The sequence below is a fragment of the Propithecus coquereli genome, unplaced genomic scaffold (genome assembly GCF_000956105.1).
Source record: "Propithecus coquereli isolate 6110/MARCELLA unplaced genomic scaffold, Pcoq_1.0 Scaffold153, whole genome shotgun sequence".
NCBI lineage: Eukaryota > Metazoa > Chordata > Mammalia > Primates > Indriidae > Propithecus > Propithecus coquereli.
The window spans coordinates 6,660,226-6,679,108 of NW_012139747.1; the positions used below are offsets into that span (position 1 = coordinate 6,660,226).

An 18,883-nucleotide genomic window follows, 5' to 3' on the forward strand; every position below is an offset into this window, starting at 1 on the left:
TGCCGGACCGCTGTACTTACAGAAGCAGGGCAGGACGCTCCTCGGAGCCAGGCAGCCTCCGTCTCACAGCCCACCTGCAGGGGCTGCGAACAGGCTCCTCCTCCCTTCTGCTTCCCAGGTCCTGGCCTGGTTCAGGCTGCAGCAGCAAGTGGACAAAGCAAGCTGGCTAAGGCCAGACTCTGGTCCCTTTATTGAGACTGAGAGGCCAGTGGGTCCATCCAAACAAAAATAAATTTCTCTCCCAAAGCCTGCCTGCAGGCTGGGGCACCCAGCATGTCCTGGCTGGGGCCCATGGCTGCCTCCCAACCCCAGCAGCACAGGTCTGGCTCCCTTGGAGTGACAGGATGCTGGCTGCCCAGTATCTGGAGCCCCTAAATGGAAGAGGGAGGTGAGTCCTGGTGGGTCCCCCCACCCCCAGGAGGGCTGGCCCCAATATCCACGATCTGCGTTGGCCCCTTGGGGCTCAGTCATCGTTCAGGGTGATGACGTCGTACTCGATGCCCTGGTGCTGCAGCTGCTGAATGTGTTCAGGCACTGCCTCCTCTGTGCCAAACAGGCCCTGGGCTTGGGCCATGGCAGCGTCAGCCACTGCTGCCGGGGAGGGGAAAGCATGGTGAGCCTGAGGCCTGAGAGCTGGGCCTGGCCCCCGTGGTCCTCAGGGTGCAGCCCCATACCTGTGACAGCTGAGTGTGCTGCAGCCTCCAGTTGAGCCTGCGTGACAATCTGCTGGCCTGGGGACACAGGCACATACTGGATCTGGAGGGGAGAAGCTGATGCGATGTGGGCCTGGAAGAGCCCTGCCCATGCCCCAGCTCTACCCAGTCTCCCCTGGCCCTACCTGGGATTCCTGAAGGAATGGGGCTCCTTGTTCATACTGGATGTGTGTGATCTGGCCCTCCTGAACCTGGAGAGAGGAAGCCAACCCGTGATCCTTCCTGGGAGCAGGCTATGCAGCCCTCCCCCAGGCCCCACCCTACCTCCAGGCCTCGCCTACCTGGATGTGATGGCCCTCAGGGACCACGACATATTCCTGGGGGAGCAGGTGCTGGACACTGTCCTGGGAGATGATGTACTGTACCTGAAGAAGGGTGGGGTATAGGCAGGTGCTGAGCCCCCCCCCCACCCCCACCCCCACCCCCACCACACCCGGGGCTCAGCTAAGCAGGTAGAGTGGACCAGAGACACCCACCACCAATAATGGCAGTTGTCGCTGGCAAGCACAGACCCTGGGAGGGATGGTTTGAAGGTACTGTTCCTCCCCAAGAGGGGCCTTGGTGGGGAGCAAGGGAGGGCAGAAAGTCATGGCTGAGGAGGGGTCAGCAGCAGCTCACCTGGTTGTCAGAGGTCACCAGGTGCTGTACTGTCTGGCCATCTGCTGTGGTGATCTCTTGGATGTAGGTGGCTTCCTCCTGCCAGGGCCAAACCAGCTCTAGCCTTGGTTCTCTGTCTGCCCCCACCCCTGCCCATAACCTGCCAGCAGGGGCCCCCAGTTCTGGCTCTTACCTGATTGGTCACTGTCTGTTCCTGGGCCACGATGATGTGTTCCTGGCCCAGTGTCTGCTGTAGCCGCTCTGGGCCCAGGACTCCGTGACTGGACTGGAGCGCAGCTGGGCAGAGAGGGAGGATGCTCACTCAGGGCTCATACTCTGGCCCAGAGGTGCCTCTGGATCCACCCTGGTGCCCACCCCGTGGCCCCAGGGGCAGCTCACTGTGTAGTGTGGCCAGTGTCTCGTCATCACTGTTCAGGATAATGGTCTGGGTGGGAGTCCGGGTTGGGGCCCGGGCTGTAGGGGTCCCTGACTTCCTCCCATCAGGACTGTGCAGCCGCTGGATGTGGAACTTGAGGTGCCCGTTACGGTTGAAACTGAGGGGGACGGAAGAAGGCTCGGGGCGGCTCCACCACGCGTGCCCGGTGGCCCCTGCCCACCAGCACCCAGCCTCACCGCTGCCCGCAGAGGTGGCACGCGAAAGGCTTTTCCTTGGTGTGGGTCAGCACGTGCCGCCGCAGGTCCTTCTTGTTCTTGGAGGCGAAGCTGCACTGGCTGCACTGGTGGGGACGCAGGCTGGAGTGCTGTGCCATGTGGGCCTGCAGGGGGCCACCAGCTGGGTCAGGACAGATGGGAACATTCCCCGGTCCCTGCAGACAGCTGGCCAGGGAACGAGGTGAAGCAGGCCCAGGAAAACCCAAACCCTGTGCACTAATGAGGAGCTGGGTAAACAGCACAAACCGGGTCAAGGTCTGGTGCCGCAATGTTGTGCTGTAAGCATGAAAAGCCACAGGCTCCACCATAAGGACCCTGGGAAAACTCTATCCCAGCTCACAGACTCAGTTTATCCATGTGTAACTTAGAAGAGTCAGATGAGGGGACCTCTGAAGGTCCCATCCAGCTCCATATTCTGGGGCTTAGTCCTGCCTAATAGGAGCCTGTCTCCCCTCGGGGAGGGTGCTGCTCTGGGAGGATGGCCACGTCTGAAAACTGGAAATCTCGGGCAAACGGGGATGTTCTGTGGACCTGCCCCAGCACCTGCCTCACTCGCCTTCTCCACACCAGCTCCCCACCCACCTTGACCCTCTGCCCTCAGTTCTAGATGGCTCTAGTTGTCCCAGCCACGCCTCACCCCGTCACACCTCTGTGTCTTTGCTGCTGCAGGCCCAGCTCAGCCATCCCTCCTCTGTGACATCTTCCCCAGCACCCCATGTCCAAATGACTTGCTCTCCATGTCTGTGCTCCCTGCCCTGCGCACTTGGTTCACGTTGGGGACACTGTCTGCATTAGTCACGTGACATCTGGTTTGCCTCCCCACCAGACCAAGCTCCCTGAGAGCTGGGACCTTGCTGAGTCATCTCTGACCCTAGAGGGGAGCAGAGGACCTGGCTTCAGGGGGTGCTTGGTAGAGGTTTGTAATACAAATGAGTGGTCCAATGAATGACAGCAGAGGCAAGGGGGTGGGGGACACCTACCCGGACTTCAGGCCACTGGCGAGCACTGAAGGGGCAGTCAGGGCACTTGAAGGCACTGGGCCCGGCGTGGGCCCGTTTGTGACTCTCCATCTCTGCTCGGCCAGGGAAGGCCTCAGCACAGATCTTGCAGGAAAACTTCTTTGATGCTGCAGTGGCTGCAGACGGTGGTGAGGAGGGCACGACCAGGCCCAGGGCTTTGCTGCCTGCAGGAGGTGGGGAGGCAGAGCTCTGGGGGTCCCCCACCTGGTGGGTCTTGGCTGGAGATGGGGGCTCAGGGCCATCTCTGGGCAGCCCTCCACACGGCAACAGGGGCCACTTGGCTCCAGAGGCCAGAGCATCCGGATTCGGGAAGGAGATGGAGCCATCTGCAGTCAGCTGTGGAGAGCCCAGGGAGCATGAGGTGCTGGCGTGGGGTGGGGAGGGAGCCGGGGGACAGGGCAGTGGTGGCTACCCCCAGCCTCACCTCGATGTGGTGCAGCTGGGTCCCGTCGGCAGCCATTATGTAGTGGGTGCCAGCTTCCTTGAGGGTGTCGCTCACAACCACAGCCTGGGCTGCCTCCCCTGGGGGCTCCTCGCTGTGAGCACAGAGAAGGGGCAGGATGGAGAGCCACAGGAGGCCACTCCCTGGACAACACGCATCAACTGAGGGGTGCCTGCCACCACAGACGGACTCCAGCAGGAAGGACCCAGGGATGACCCTTGCTCTGCCCTGTCAGCTGACCCTCCACTGGCTCTCCTATAAATGGTTACCAAGTGCCCGGCACAGCATCCTGCCTCCTTGGTAAGCATGGCATTGGGGCTGGGCGGACGGCGAGATAAAGGGCCTCAGTGGTCCAGCCCAAGTCTGGCCAAGTGGGGCAGGAGAAGGCCAGGCTAACAAGTAGCAAAGGAGGTGGAGCCCCCACCATGAGCCTGGTCCCTGGGCAGGGCTAACAAGGACCTGCTGCCCAAGAGCAGAGGGCAGATGCTGAGAGATCTACCTGCCCAGGTGTTAGCCAAGGGAATGGACCCAGGGATCCTGACTCCCGTCCCAGCTGAACAATTTGGGACTTGGATTCAGGGCTCCTTCAGATGGCCTAAGGTTCGCCAAACATAAATATTCCTCCTGCCCAAAAGTGGCTCATTAGAGGGAAGCCAAATGCAGGTGCCAGGTCCCAAATGCCAGCAAAGAAGCCTGGGCTTGCTCCAAATGTTAGAGCCAGAAAACACTTGGGAGCATCTGAGACAAAGAGCACTTGGGCGTGGGAACCAAAGGGACCACAGTTCAAATCCTCCCCTACTGCAGGTCTGACCTTAGGCCAGTTACTTAACCTCCCTAGCCTGTTTCCTCATTTGTAAAATGAGGGAAATGTGGATCTCATGGGAATGGTTTGGGTGAGATCAGGAGCTCAAGTGCCTGGAATATTTAAGTGGCCCAAAAATAGTGGCTCCTGACCTCCTGAGGACAGACTCTACCACCACCCAGTCACTTGATACGTATCAGGATTTTTGCCTCCTGCCAACTAGGTTTGGGTGGTTAGGGCTCAAATCTGACTGCCGCGGCACACCTATACGGGGCTGAACAGGCCTTGCAGGCAGCATGTCTCACCTGTAAGGTGTGCCAGGAGCTGATGTCCCCTCCTCCATAGGAGGTGCTGTGATGACACTGTAGCCAGCCCCACCAAATGGACCTGGTGCCAGGGTGATCTGTGGTAGTTCAGGGGTGCCTAGCTGGCTTTCAGCTGCCACACTGCCCCCGGGCTCTGCCACGTGGAGGGTTACCACCTGTGGTGTGGCGTCTTCGGGGGAGGGCTGCCCACCAGGGGATGCTAACCCTGCTTCCACATCCTCCGACTTCACCACGGCCACCTGCAACGGCACCAGTGGGCACAATGGGCAGGGTCTGTGGCAGAGGAGCTGGTGTGCAAGACCCTTCTCCATCTCAGTGCCTCGGAGCTCACCCACAACGGCCAGACCCAGTGCCACCACCACCCAGGCGCACAATCCTAGCTTTTTCTAAAACACACTCTGGCTTTCCAGATCCCACTCAGCAACTGGAAATAGACCCGTAAGAATAGGGCAGGCCGGGCACAGTGACTCACACCTGTAATCCCAGCACCCTGGCTGGCCAAGGTGGGAGGATCACTTAAGGTCAGGAGTTTGAGACCAGCCTAAGCAAGAGTGAGACCCAGTCTCTACTAAGATAGAAAAAATTAGCCGGGCATGGTGGCACATGCCTGTAGTCCCAGCTACTTGGGAGGCTGAGGCAGGAGGATCGCTTGAGCACAGGAGTTTGAGGTTGCTGTGAGCTAGGCTAATGCCACTGCGCTCTAGCCTGGACAACAGAGCGAGACTGTCTCAAAAATAAAAAATAAAAATGTAAAACTTCTATATACCTCCCCATAGCCATGAACTAAATCATATGAAGATTTCCAGATGCCAGCCCTGCTCCTTTGTGGAGTTTTCTCTGTCCCTGGCCCCTTGCAGCATGTTACTGCTCCAAGTTTTTGGAATTTATATTCTCAAACACGCACTCTCCATCTTTTCAAGAGGCTGGGACACAGGCGAGACAAACTAACTTCCCTGTGCCTTGGAGACAGGCTGGATGTACAGGGAGGTGTGAAGGTGACCCCAGGCACTTGGGTGGGGACAGGAGAAGTAAAGGGGATGAACTCGGGCAGAGGACGTGTCAGGCTTGCGGTGCATGTGCCAAAGCCACTGGGGCTCAAGAGAGAGGACTAAGATAGATTTATCCTTGGGTGTCTTCAGGCTGTCAGAGGTGTCATGCAGTGAGGGCACTCTGCTAGATGGGAAGCTAGTTCAGACCCCTGTGGGAGCACCCACAGGCACAGGGTGCCATAGAGCTGGGAGGAAAACTGAACAAGGACAGGGCCCCCGAAGCCACGGGGAGCAGTGCATACAGCATCCCTGGCCTCCTGGGGTCTCCCTGGCACAGCCGGTCTCCCTCTGCGTTTGCCCACTGCATTTCAGTGGCTCTCTCTTTTCCTGCTAACAGGGAGCTCGCTGAGAGCAGGGCGACTCTGATTCATTGCTCTCCTCTATTCCCAGGGTCCGGTGCAGAGCTGTGCACCTAAGGTAGAAGGGGTGGGGGAGGAGGTGCCCACGCAGCTCACCTGCAAGGCTGTGCCCCCCAGGGCCCGCTGAGCACTCATGTTCAGCAGCAGATCCAAGGCTGTCTGTGTGGCCATCGCAGCTGATTCCTCAGCTCCTGGGTAGGGTGGGATCTGAGCCTGACAAAGGGCTGGAAAACTGGCATCCAACACTGCCGCCCCCCATCTTCCAGCCCCCACCTGTGTGCCCCTGCCCCTGCCCCCTTGCTCAGAGCTCACCTTGCTGGTAGATGATGGTGGTGCCGCCCAGGGTGTCAGAACAGAGCAGCGGGGGGGTCTCAGGTGACTGGAAAGGTGCTGCCTCTGGAGGTATCTGGGGTAGGGACGTGGCCAGGCCTGAGACAGGTTGGCCTAGATTCGAGGGCCGTTTCCCAAGCACCTCTGATGTGTCGGGCATCTTACATCTGTTGGTTTGTTTCATCTTTGTTTCACTTTTCAAGATATACCAGCTTGATGCTACAGATGAACCAACTGAGGCTCAGAGAGGCGAAGTGGCTGGCCTAAGATCCCACTCCTAGTAAGTAGCAGGGCTAGGACTTGAACCCAAGACTACCTGACTCCAGAGGCTCAGTTCTACCAGCACACCGTGGTCCGTCTTTCTGGGACTGACGAGTCAGCTCGCGTGACAGAGACAGCTAGCCACCTATCCTGAATCCATCCTCCCATTCTTTCTTGCTAACAGAACTCTGATTTTCATTAGGGAAGCAACGTACCCAGCCACAAGACTACATTTTTCAGTCTCCCTTGCAGCTAGATAAAGTGTGGCTATGTGGATAAGCAAGTTCACAAGGAATCTAGATGGACAGATGGCACGTATCCTTTCTGCCCTTGCCCCACCCCTTCCTCCTGCTTCCTGCGTGGGATGTGGCTAGGAAGGCTGGTGCTCCTGCAGCTATAGCAGACCATGAGACATCTATAAATATGGAAGTCATGTGCCCAGGATGGCTAGACAAAAATATTGAGAGAACTTGGTCCCTGATGATTATGGAACTGCCACACCTGGATGATTATGAAACTTGCCCTGGACCGCTGACCTCTGGAATTCTTCTGTAGGCAAAAATAATAAACCACTATCACAATTAAGCCACTGGTGTTTCCATTCTCTATTACCAGCACTGGAAAGCCACCCCTACTCTATCAGGGCTGGCATATCTGTGACTCAGGTACTCGCTCCCACAGCCTAGCGATGCACGGATCATTTTGTTGGACCTCAATGTGCAAATGAGGATGCTGGGGCTGGGAGAGGAAGTATCACACTGCCATCCTGGCCCACGCCCTCAACCCCATCTGTCTGCTACCTGCTCGGCTGACCCTACCTCGGGAGGTCCTGGAGAGCTGGGAGGTAGCTCAGGGCCCGAACTGTGCTGCTGCTTCAGCTCCTCGATCTGCTGCAGAGAGAAGAAAGGGCGGCGGCGGGAGGGGGGCTCCTCGGGGTGGCGCCGCCCCCATTCCTCGAAGCTGCTTGCATGTCGGCACCGTACGTGCAGGCGTAGATTCTTCTTGTGCCGTGTGCTGAAGTGGCAGTACTCACAGGCAAAGGGCTTGGCCCCTGCAGACACACGTCAGGGGATGCTGGCGTCTACCCACCCCCTCCAGGAAGCCTCCCCTGACCCCAAGGACCACTCCGACTGACTCGCTTCCAACAATTCATTCCTATGCTTAGGGAAACACGTGCCGCTGTCTACTCTGGTGGGCCAGGACAGAAATGGATCAGAGCTACCCTCTGCACCCACAACCTTCCTGCGAGTGCCTATTTTCTTTTTAGGTTTTTATTATTGTTTTTTAGAGACAAGGTCTCACTCTGTCACCCTGGCTGGGTGCAGTCATGAGATCATAGCTCACTGCAGCCTCAAACTCCTGGCACAAGTGATCCTCCCGCCTCTCCCTCCTGAGTAGCTGGGACCACAGGCAAGTGCCACCACGTCTGGCTAATTTTTAAATTCTTTATAGAGATGAGGTTTCGCTATGTTGCCCCGGCTGGTCTTGAACTCCTGGGCTCAAGCAATCCTCCTGGCTTGGACTCCCAAAATACTGAGATTACAGGCGTGAGCCACTGCACCCAGCCAAGTGCCTATTTTCAAGGTGACGTGACTACACGCTCCTCATGCGAATCATCTCCCCCAGGTAGACAGGGATACAGCTAACGGAACCCCTGGGTCCCTTTCTCTGCTCTCCCCTAGTGTGCCTATCAGAGGGCGAGGCACCAAGGAGGACAGAGAACCAGCTTTTGCTGTGCAGCTTCTGTGGGCCAAGCACACGCTGCTGCCGCTGCTCCACCTGCCAAGGGCAGATGAACCCCAGCGCCCAGCACACACGGGGCTTAGAGAACAAATGGAACTCACTTTCATAACGACCATATGGCAGGCACTTCTGATTTCCCCATTTCACAACTATGGAAGGCTCAGAGAGGGCAAGCGACTGGCCTAGAGCCATCCAGAGAGTAGCCAGCTGAGCAGAAATTTGAGCTCCAGTCAGAGTGAACACACCCACCCACACACACACACACACACACACACACACACACACACACACACACGGGAAGTTCTCTTTACATATGAAGGACTTGGGCTGTTCCCATGGCTGGGGCTGCTGAGGGGGAAGGACGGGGACAAGAGCTGAGCCTCCAATGCGGGAGTGCAGGGAGTTGAAGGGCGGTGGGGTGGGGCTGGGTGTGCCGAGCCTGACCTGTGTGCTTGACAGCCACGTGGGACAGCAGGAAGTCCTCTCGGAAGGTGCGGTAGGGACAAAAGCTGCATTTGAAGGGCTTATCGCTGACGTGGGACAGCTGGTGGTTCAGCAGTGCCTTCTTGTCCTCACAAACGAACTCGCAGAACTCACACTTGAACCTGGAGGCAGGCAGAAGGCGGAAGCTCAGCGATGGGCAGGGGGTGCTCCCACACCCAGAGGCCTCCTAGGGATGTACCTGCGGTTGGCAACAGCCTGGATGTGCGTGAGCAGGTGCATTTTGAAGGTGTAGCGCTTCTTAAAGGACTTTCCACACTGTGAGGGGTGGGGTGCAGTTAGACGGTGCTCGCCCAGGGCCCTCATCCCCACCCCCAGCCTGGCTCTCGACCCCATCCACCTTGTCACACATGTGGGGCTTCTCAGTGCTGTGCGTCTTCATGTGCTGTGTGAGTCTCTTCTGCATGGGGTACACACGGCCACACACAGGGCAGGGGAAAGAGCTCAGCTTTGGGGTCTGGGAAGGTACAGAAGGGCCGGATGGAATGAGAAGAGGGAGGGAAGGTGAGTCCTCTCCTCCTGCCCCACCCCCGTAGGCAGCCCCAGGCAGGCTCCCTTCCCAGGCCAGCGCCCCAGACTCACCGGATCTGGCCTCTTCTTCCTGGGGAAAAAAGGCCCAGGAATTAGACCACAGCTTCCCCAAGCCCACCCCAGACCCTCGCACGCTGACCAGGCCCAGTCTCAGCCCTGAGCACCCCTCCTCCCCACCTAAGGCCCTCTCTCTTAGAACAGCTGGAGTCAACTGGGGAAAATGCTAAGAGGCATGCCGTAACATTCTGCACTCGACTACTTTTGGGAAACGGTGCATTCTTTCTTTCTCTCAATCACAAAATGTATTTACATACTGAAAGCTCTAAGAACTCCTGCAGGAAAAACAGCTGTTGAACAGGTATTCAACCTGGTAACCCTAATCTTACTGGACCACAGAACTTCTTTTTTTAAAAAAATAAGAAAAGAAAAAAACCCTATAAGCATCTTGGAGAGTTGGATTTTCCACACACACAGTTTGAGTCATTGTCCTAGAGGATCTCTGAATCCAACCTCTGCTCACACACCACCCCCCACAAAGCTAACTCCTTCCTGAAGCTACAGATCGAAGCATAATACAGTGAGCAATGCTGAGGCCCCTAAGGATTTTTCTTTCTCTTTGTCCTAAGTCTGCTCTCTCAGCACCAGCTGAGAAGAGCAGATGGACCTGGAGTGCGGAAGATCTTTGGGTCATTTACTGAGCCCCTTTAGGTACACAATTTCCTTCAGTCTCCTCAACTGCCCCTACTTTACAGATGAGAACTAAAGTTCACAGCAGGGAAGAGAATGAATTGGGGATCTCGAAGCCTTGCTACTGCCTGTTCTGAGCCATGTGGTCTGGGATGAATCACCTTGCTTTTCTGATCATGTCTGCGAAGTGCAGTGAAGGGGGCTGGCCCAGAGCAGGTGCTCAGGAAGAAGAGATCATGGTTATTCCGGGCCTGCACTTTCCCACTCCACCGGCCTTCCCTGCCCCATCCCACCCACCCACTGACCGGTCCCGGCTGTGTACGGCCGCGTGCCGGATGACGTCCTTCCGGTAGACACTGGTGTAGCTGCACTCATCACACTTGTAGGGCTTGCTGCCCACGTGGTTGAACATGTGCTCCTGGGAGAAAGGCAAAAGGAGAGTAGGCTGGGGCTTGGCTTCCCCTGCTGCCCGTCCCCTGCCTGTGCCCACAGCCTTAGGGTTGCTGCAGGAGCAGGCTCACAGGACGAAGGAGTGGACGGCAGACCCTGGGGCAAGGGTTGAGGCCTATGAAGGATGGGAACTCTCCCCAGCAAGGGGACTCACTCTGCCAGGCTCTCTGCTGGGCTCACCATTTGACAAAGAAGGAAACTGAGGCTCAGGGTGAAGGGACCTTGCGGATGGCAGAGCTTGGAGCTGGCTCCACAGCCTACACCCCCTCACTGTGCTAAGGGGCATCCTCCCTGTGGAACCCAGAGAACCCAGAGCACTGTGCACAAAGCACAGGGCTCTGACCCCCTCCCACAACCACCAACTTGCACATTAGCCAGGCCAAGCTGCAGTTTCTTGGGTCAGTGAAATGAGACCATCAATACCTACAACCTCATTGGGCTGCAGCAGGATGAAATTACTCAAGTACTGGATAAGAGACATGCTCAGAGCTGCTGCGGGACCCCACAGCACCTCTGGGTTAAGGAGAAAAAGGAGCCCCGTTCTTGAGACACATTACTGCCATCTGCTGGAAAACTTTCTGACATACTGCATCAGATGAAAGCAGAGTTTTACAGCCATCGGGCAGTCTGCGGTGGTGAACAGCAGATCTATGATGTCCACAACGTGCAGGGCCATCGCGCATGGCCGCCCTTCACAGACCCCTCTGCATACTCCTGCAGGGCCTGGCGAGCTAAGCATTCTTCAGTATGCTAGCGGGCCAGACACATGCCCTGCGGAGCAGGGGTGACCGCGGATGCTCCAGTAACTCCATCCTCCCTCAGCACCACCGGTTGGCTTTGCCCGCCTTCCTCATCCTCCCCGGTGACCTAGGCCGCTGGGCTGCCGCACCTTGAGCGAGGACCAGCGGCGGGAACGATAGCTGCACTGCAGGCACTTGAAGAGCTGGGGGTCGCCGGCCTCGTGGGAGCTCACGTGGAAGCGCAGGTCCTCGTGGGACAGGAAGCGAGAGCCGCAGATGCGGCATAGGAAGGGCCTCAGGAGTGGTTTGGGCGACTTGTAATAGTACCTGCCAGGAGAGTATCGGGAGACATCTGGCTGGGTTGCGGGCCCCAAGGGGCCACCAGTGGCCCGACCGCCTGCCCCATGCATGCTCCACGTACTTGCGGTATTTCTTGCCCAAGAAGTGCCTAGAGGGTCGACCGCGGCGGCGGGGCGGGGCGTCAGGCTCGTCCTGGCAGGAGGGTGCTGCATTCTCTGCATCTGACTGGCTCACACCAGGTTCCACGGTGGCCCTGCTAGCCTTGCCCAGGGCCACTAGCTGTCCTGGGCCTGAGGAGCTAGGAGCTTCGGGATCCTGTGGCTCCAGAGGGCTCCGTCCACTCTGCGAACTCACTAGAGGCTCTCCTTCCACACCTGCCACACACATGCTAGGTCACAAATCAGCCAGAGACGCATTAGGACAGACGTGGACAGGTGGGCCAGAGGCCAGCCAGCCACAGACCGCTGGTGGGCCCATCAGGTTGCAGGACAGACACAAACAGCCACTGGTCAGAGGGCAGCGTGGATACCACACCCCCTCCTACAGCTGACCGGTGCTGTCTGGTGCCAACAGCAAGAGCTGGGGACCTCCCCGTCAAGAGCCCTGGGTTCCACACATAGCTGTCAGTGGCTTGCTGTGCATCCTCAGACAAAGCCATCCCCTCCCTGAGTCTCATTTGCCCCATCTGTCACATGGAGGCCACAATCCTTACTGTCCTCAGAGGAACAGTCTAAGGCTTGGGAGCAACAGTGGGTCTCGGACATTGGTGTTTCTTAGGGAGACTGGGTGGTCAGAGGATTGAGGAGGGGGAGAAGACTTCGCTTACATAGTTGTAAACCTTTTGAAGTCTGAACAATCTAAATGTGTTACCTCTTTTAAAAAAATCCACAGTATTTAAATATATAATACTGCACTTTAAAAATTAACAAGGATGCAGACAACACTGGTAACACCCTGTTTCTTGATGGGTGCTGGTTATACAGATGCATTCGCCACGTGAAAACTCCTTGACCTGTGCAGGATACGTGTGATTGTCCACGTATATACCTCAGTAAAAAGTTACTTTGAGAAAAAGACTGGAGAATATAACAACCCCTCCAAATTGCATGTACACAAACAGCTACCATGTACTTTTCCGTGTATGTTTAACCCTTAAAGCAATCCTAAAAGGCAGGCGCTGCCGTCACCTCCATTCACGAGGAAGAAAACAGGAGATTCAGGAGGCAAAGTGATCTGCTCCAAGTCGCAGAGACTGTGGGTGGCAGAGCTGGCACTCAGACTCACGACTGGGCCTTTCTGTCCCAGCCTGTGATGCTCTAAGCCAGGGCTCCACTGATAGAGCCTCAGGCCTCAGATTCATTCCTCTGTCCTCGCTTCAGTAATATTTAAAACACATCTTATTGGTTCAGTTATAAGACTCAAATTTCTTTTACTGTGACAATTTACCAATGAAAGGTATTTTCATAAAGCTGAGATATCATTTCTTGAGTTAGGGTTTCCTAAGCTTTGGTCTGGGAGGGCTCTCCTTTCCAAGGAGGACTGCGGGTCACCCCAGTTTCAGACTGTAGCTCTGCAGGGCACACTTGGTCCCCAGAGTTCCATAGCACACAGCGGGTGAGGCCACCCCTGACCCACCCACATGGGCCCCTCCCATGACCAAGTCTCACCATCTGGGAAGTCTGAGGTCTCCAGGCGAGGCAACTTCCTAGGCCGGCCAGGCCTCCTTCGGGGTCTTGGGGTACTGGGGGTGGGGCGCTGGAGCCGTAGCTGCCGGCCCCGGGGCTCGTCCTCAGCCGGATTATAGTCGCTGTCCTCTGTGGGGACAGTAAGAGAAGGTGGACAGTGGCTGGAACCTGCCCTTTCAGCCCTCACCCCTTGCCCAGCTCCTCTGGGAAGAGGTCCACTTCCCTACCCCCTGCCCACTCCTCCTTCAAGCCCACAGGGATGCCCCCTCCAGACCGTGAGCATCCCTTCCCCGAGCACCTACCGCCACGGCACCTTTATGTGAATTAGAAAAAGGCGGCCCTTCCTCAAGACCCTTTACAGCCACTGACAGAAAGAAGTTTGAAGAGACATTCAAGTCTACAAATTCTATGACTGCTCTATCCAAAACAGTAGCTACTAGCCACATGTGGCTGTTGAACACTTGAAATACGCCTAGTTCAAACGGAGATAGAATTAAGTGTAAAATACACAATGAATTTCAAATAGTATAAGAAGAAAATAAAAACTTTTTATGACTGAATGTTGAAAATATTTTAGATATATTAGGTAAATAAATTAATAAAACTTAATTTCACCTTTTTCTTTTTACTTTTTTAAATATGGCTACCAAAAAAAATACACATGTACTTGTGCACGCATCATACTTCTGTCGGACAAGTGTAGTAGGGCCCCCTTGTGGTCTTTTTCAGTGTGCAGCCTGCACAACTGCACAGAGGTCCTGGTCCCAGAGCCCGACCTCCCCTAACACTGGAGGCACCGTGGGTGTGTCTGTGCCAATTCCTCCTTCCTGGCCCTCCGCGTGGGCGGGGAAGAGCTCGGTGCATATTTGTAGATGGGAGTGAGGATGGCAGGCCTAGAACCATTGTGGCCTACCCTCCAGGTCGTCAATGGCACCAGCGTCTACAATGTCATCATCATCCTCCTCCTCTGGCCCCTCTTCCTCCTGGGCCTTGGTCGAGGCGCCCCACTTCCGCAGACGCCCCTTTTTGCCAGCTGCTGCTGCTGTTGCTGCTGCTGCTGGGGGTGAGCGGAGGATAAGATAAGTTTGCCACGTCCAGCTCCCAGCACCCCACCCCCACCCATGCAGTCCAGGTCGGGTAGGCTGCTGCTGACGCACCTGGACGGAAGTGCCGCTCCCGCATGTGGCGCAGCAGCGTGGCCTTGGCGCTGCTCCGGTACTGGCACATCTTACATTTGAATTGCTGTACCACCACCACCTCCATCATGGCCTCTAGGCTCTGCAGGTCCAGTTCCTCAGCATCAGAGGCAGGGGGTGGCTGCGCTGGGGAGCTGGGCCCACCCTGTGCCTCCTCTGGTGGCTCCAGGCACGTGGATGTGGACGTGGGGCCATCAGCCAGGGCCTCAATGGCCGCCAGGCTGTGGGCCAGGGTGGAACTGGACATCGGTGATGTCATAGGGGCACCTGATGGTGGATGAGGAGATCAGAGGGGAGGTGAAGTGGAGGGCAGCGTTGGCCGCAAGCTACAGCTACCCCTCTCAGGCAGGCCCAGGGGGCCCAGAACCAAATTCCCCACCACAGGCCACCTTGCCAATAGGAAAACTGAGGCCCAGAGCAGTGAATAACCTGCCACGATCGCACAGTGGGTATGTGGCAGAACCTGTCCTCTCCTGCTGCCCTGCCCACTGCAGGCCTCCCTGGGTCTGGCGCCTGGGGTCTTACCGTCATCTGGGCCCTGCAGGATTAGGTACCGTGTGGTCTCAGCCCCGCCATCCTCAGCGCTGGTCACAGTGATGCAGCCTGGGCAGACACGGAGGGAGGTCACACGTCCTGGGCAGGGGGTTCCCAGCTACAGGCCCATCTGACAGGTCCTACTTGGGCCTGTGAGCGGGCCTGGCCCATACTCGTTCTGGCTCACCCGTGTGACTGCAAACCAGCTGCGTCGCCCCTGAGCCTCAGCTGCCTCCCTTGGCAGGGCTGTTGGGAGGTCTGGTGTGAGTGACATGCTGGCTCAGTAGCTGGCCCATAGGGACACAGGAGGCCAGGGCTACTCCAGCTGGCCGGACTTTGACCACTAAACCTGGCAAGTCCTCCTTCTGCCTCTCCAAACTTCCTCAAGGTCAAGGCACAACTCCCACACCACTTTCTTAGGGTTGGCTTCCCAGCCTATCCCAGGGCTTTTTGAGGCGCTACAGCCTCTAGACTTGTCATTGACAATAGTAGGTACAGGGTGGTACTTAAGAGCACGTGCTCTGGACTCAGACTGACGGCTCAACACCAGTCACTGCATCCTGGTGACAGTGGGTAAATTGTTTTGTGTCCTCTGTACCTCAGATCTGTCTGGACTTTGAGGATAATAACAGCATCTACCTTTTGGGGTTACTAGGAGGATTAAATGAGCTGCTGTATGTAAAGTTGAGAACAGTACCCAGCACAAAGTAAGCAATAACTGTTTCTGTTATTTATGGTACTATGCTAAGAACTTAACCGCATTGTCTCCTGAAATCCTCATGTCATTTACCACTGTGAGACAGGCAATGTTACTGTTCCCACTTCACACATTCGGTGTGGTAAGGTGATGTGCCTCAGTCCACGCAGCTGGCTGCTGGACTCTGCAGGGGAGCCCTGTGGGGCTCTCTGCCTGACTCACTCTGGATGAGGTCAGGGCCGATGGTGGACTCGATGATCTTGTCGATGGCCGAGCCCAAGTCCGAGGAGGAAGCCGTGCAGTCAGACACCAGCATGTTGGGGTCTGGGAGTGCGCTGGAGTGCACTAGAGCCGGGGGGCCGCCTGTCACCCCTGCCACTGGCCCATGGGACACAGACGATGAATCGGGGAGGTAGCCATGAGGCAGGGGGTCCGTGCTTGAGCTGCTCTCAGATACCTCCTCCTGGGGACAGGAAACAGGGAGGAAGGGAGTTCTGGGGCCAGAGAAGGAGCCTGCCAGCTCACACTCACCAGATAGAACTGTCCGGCCCAAGAGTGTGGTGAGTGGAGCCACCCACACTGTCAGCCTCACTGAGGACCTATGGGAGACACTTTTCAGTCACAGAGTCCCCCAAGAAAAAGTCCCAGGGAAGGGACCTCCACACCCCTCAAGCCACAGCCAGGGAGAGCCATTTTTCACTGGGCTTTTGCATAAATTGTTCACTCCGAAACTCTTCCCAGCACCACTCCATGGCTAACTCACTACCGCTTAGCTGGTATCTCTTCTAGGAAGGCAATCCTGACCCCACGGCCAAGTTAGGACTTCTTCATCCTCAATGCTACAGCTGCTGGTGTCCCCCCATCACACCTCTGTTCACTCTGTATCGCAATGCCCCCCATGCCAAACTATATGCTCCACAAGGGCCTGGACCAAACCTGTCTTGTCCCCTGCTGTATCTCCAGGGTCCATCACATGCTGGGCACATAGTAGGCCCATCCTGGCCAGACTCCAAAATAAGGGCCACTGCTGTGTACCTCTATCAAGTGATGTCTTAAATATGATCACTACCTTGCAGACAATAATGGCGGTTACTTCCTGAGTGCTTCCTATGTGCTGAGCACTGTTTTAATTGCTTTGCATTTATTAATTCACTTAATCGTCAAGAAAACTCTATGAGGCAGGTAAATTTATCATTCCCACTTTACAGATGAGAAAACTAAGAGCTAGAAGCTGGGTAGCCTGCTCAAGATCACAGAGGTAGGAAGTGGCAGAGCCAGGAGGAGATGGTTTACAAAGTGTGTCTAAGAGAATGTCTGGCAGGAGCTCACAATCCAGGTATTCCTGCTCCACTTTACCGACAGCAAGGGTGAAGCTCAAAGAAGTCGCCCAGTGAACTGGAGGCAGGGCCAAGACTTGAACCTGCCCTTGTGTGAGGACAGTGGGTAGTACAGTAGCTAAGACCACAGCCTAGATTTGAATCCTGGCTCTGTCTGCACTCTGTGCCTCGGTTTCCTTTTCTGTAAGATGTGGAAAAAAGTGGTATGTAGCTTACAAGGTGTAGAGCTCAAATGAGAAAATCCATGTTAGGGGTTTGGCATGGTGCCTGGCTCGCAGTAAACCAGAAACAAATATTAGCTACAAACAAGCCTTGCTGGCTGCTTCCTCTTGATTGCCAGGCACTGCTCCTCGCGGTCCCGGTCTCTACCCACGCTGTCCAGCCAGATGCATACCTGAGAGCGGCTGCCGTGGTCTGAGCTTTGCCCTACGCCGGAGTCGTCAGCCTCTGCCTGCCCTGGGGCGGCCGCCGCGTCGCTGCTGTCGGCTGACACGGCTTCCGAGGTCTCCACACCCAGGCCGCTCTCCGAGGGCTCCTCCGGCCGGCCAGGCCGAGGGGCCGCGTCGCTACTGCTCTCCACCTCGTTCTCCTCCATAGGCTCAGGGGGCCGCCTGACAGGGGGGTGCAGGGTCTAGGGCCTTCACTCTGTGAGAAGAGGTGACCTGGACTGGAACAAGCAGTCCGCCAACACGGCCAACCCAACTGCACCCTTGCGCCCATTTTGCAGATGCAAAGACTAAGTCTCCGACGGGGCGGGGTTTTCTCGTGTATCGAGAGGGGAGCTCAGGGAAAACTGGACGGAGAAGCCTTGCCTCCCAGGCTCAGGCCCTTCCCCGGGAGGCTGGTCAATGACCGGTAATCTTGACCCTTTCCCTCGCTCCCACGATTCCCGTGGAGTGGTTTGCTCTATGGGCCCGTGCGGCTCAGTGCCTGAGTCCCCCCGGGTGCAGGGTCGGTGGTACAGCCCGCAGGCCCCCTGGGTCAGTGGTTCGCTCCCCCCTCCTCTGGTTCCCCTGCGGAGGGGGCTGACAGCGACGGTCTCGGGGCCTGGCGACTCGGGGCTGTCCCCGGCGCTGCCTGTGCTCCAGGCCCGACGCCATCTTGTGGCGGCGCCCGGTTTCCGCTCAGGCAAGTGCGAAAGCGACTAAAGGGCCTGGGACCCCGGGGCCCTGTTCGGACAGCCCCGCCGGCCCGGGACCTCGCCGTCGGGTAACCCCGCAGTATGACCTCACTCCACGGCAGGGTACAGTGGGGCGGTCTGACTAACTGAAGCTCACCTGAGGCTTTCGTAGCCACGTTCCTCTCCGACTCCGGCATCGACGAGGTCGCCATCCTCTATCCCCCGCTGCGGAGGAACCCATCGGCCTACTGTAGGCCGGAACTACTTCCTCCGCTGGCCCGAGGAAAGACAGATTTCCAGTGTTCTGGAAGGTCGATCCGAGGCCTCAAAACCATAATCAGGTCCGAAAAGACTCTAGGATTTTATACGTCGCCGGTATGGGCGACGAGATCCACTATGGGTTGGGGACTACTTTCTCCCTTGGCGGAGGGTTACATAGGAAGTTGTACGTGACGTCATTGCTGGGTCCCTTCCCTGGGCCGCAGGGCTGGGTGCGGCAAAGGCCGGCTCCGCTCTCCTGGGGCGTGGCTCCGGGTGGCCTAGTCACGCACCCCGAAACGGCTCAGAAAAGCCTGCGGGCACCGGAGGCCTTGGTTTGGCGGAAGAGGAGTTAATGTTATCAGTCGTTTTTCCTGGCTCATTGCCGATTACGTAACTCTCTTCTCGAACCTAATCGAATCCTGCCCCATTAGGTTTGATGTGTCCTGGCGGGAGGGGAGCCTATAATCCTTGTTGTACAGATGGGAAAACTGAGGCCGGGAGATGGGAAGGGCAGGTCCAAAATCACATCAA

The 18,883-nt window shown here is 56.8% G+C and overlaps 1 protein-coding gene across 2 annotated transcripts; it reads right to left on the bottom strand.

The window, feature by feature from the left end:
- Nucleotides 1-159: 159 nt before the first annotated feature.
- ZNF335 (zinc finger protein 335) lies at nucleotides 160-18,321 on the bottom strand. Of its 2 annotated transcripts, none has more exons than XM_012640460.1 (28): nucleotides 18,249-18,321; nucleotides 17,366-17,616; nucleotides 15,857-16,097; nucleotides 14,929-15,006; nucleotides 14,365-14,670; nucleotides 14,121-14,261; nucleotides 13,190-13,336; nucleotides 11,644-11,896; nucleotides 11,372-11,549; nucleotides 10,338-10,450; nucleotides 9,397-9,415; nucleotides 9,155-9,271; nucleotides 8,996-9,072; nucleotides 8,758-8,918; nucleotides 7,389-7,621; nucleotides 6,292-6,385; nucleotides 6,076-6,170; nucleotides 4,551-4,810; nucleotides 3,426-3,537; nucleotides 2,963-3,337; nucleotides 1,944-2,086; nucleotides 1,710-1,864; nucleotides 1,504-1,607; nucleotides 1,332-1,409; nucleotides 995-1,078; nucleotides 839-904; nucleotides 675-756; nucleotides 160-591 (listed from the first exon to the last, which is right to left on the bottom strand). In XM_012640460.1, exons 2-28 carry the CDS (start codon nucleotides 17,564-17,566, stop codon nucleotides 464-466), a joined length of 4,041 nt encoding a protein of 1,346 aa, XP_012495914.1. In that variant the 5' UTR covers nucleotides 17,567-17,616; nucleotides 18,249-18,321; the 3' UTR covers nucleotides 160-463. The 2 variants fall into 2 exon arrangements, with proteins under 2 accessions (XP_012495914.1, XP_012495913.1); XM_012640459.1 differs by having other exon boundaries at nucleotides 176-591; nucleotides 6,076-6,203; nucleotides 18,249-18,320.
- Nucleotides 18,322-18,883: the final 562 nt, after the last annotated feature.

Excerpts from the sequence above, each read along its gene's own strand:
- ZNF335 (XM_012640459.1), bottom strand. The coding sequence starts at position 17,566 with ATGGAGGAGAACGAGGTGGAGAGCAGTAGCGACGCGGCCCCTCGGCCT. Across the intron at positions 1,865-1,943 it reads TGCCACCTCTGCGGGCAGCG|TTTCAACCGTAACGGGCACC; the intron begins GTGAGGCTGGGT and ends CGTCCCCCTCAG. Across the intron at positions 1,079-1,331 it reads TGGTGACCTCTGACAACCAG|GTACAGTACATCATCTCCCA; the intron begins GTGAGCTGCTGC and ends ACCCTTCTTCAG.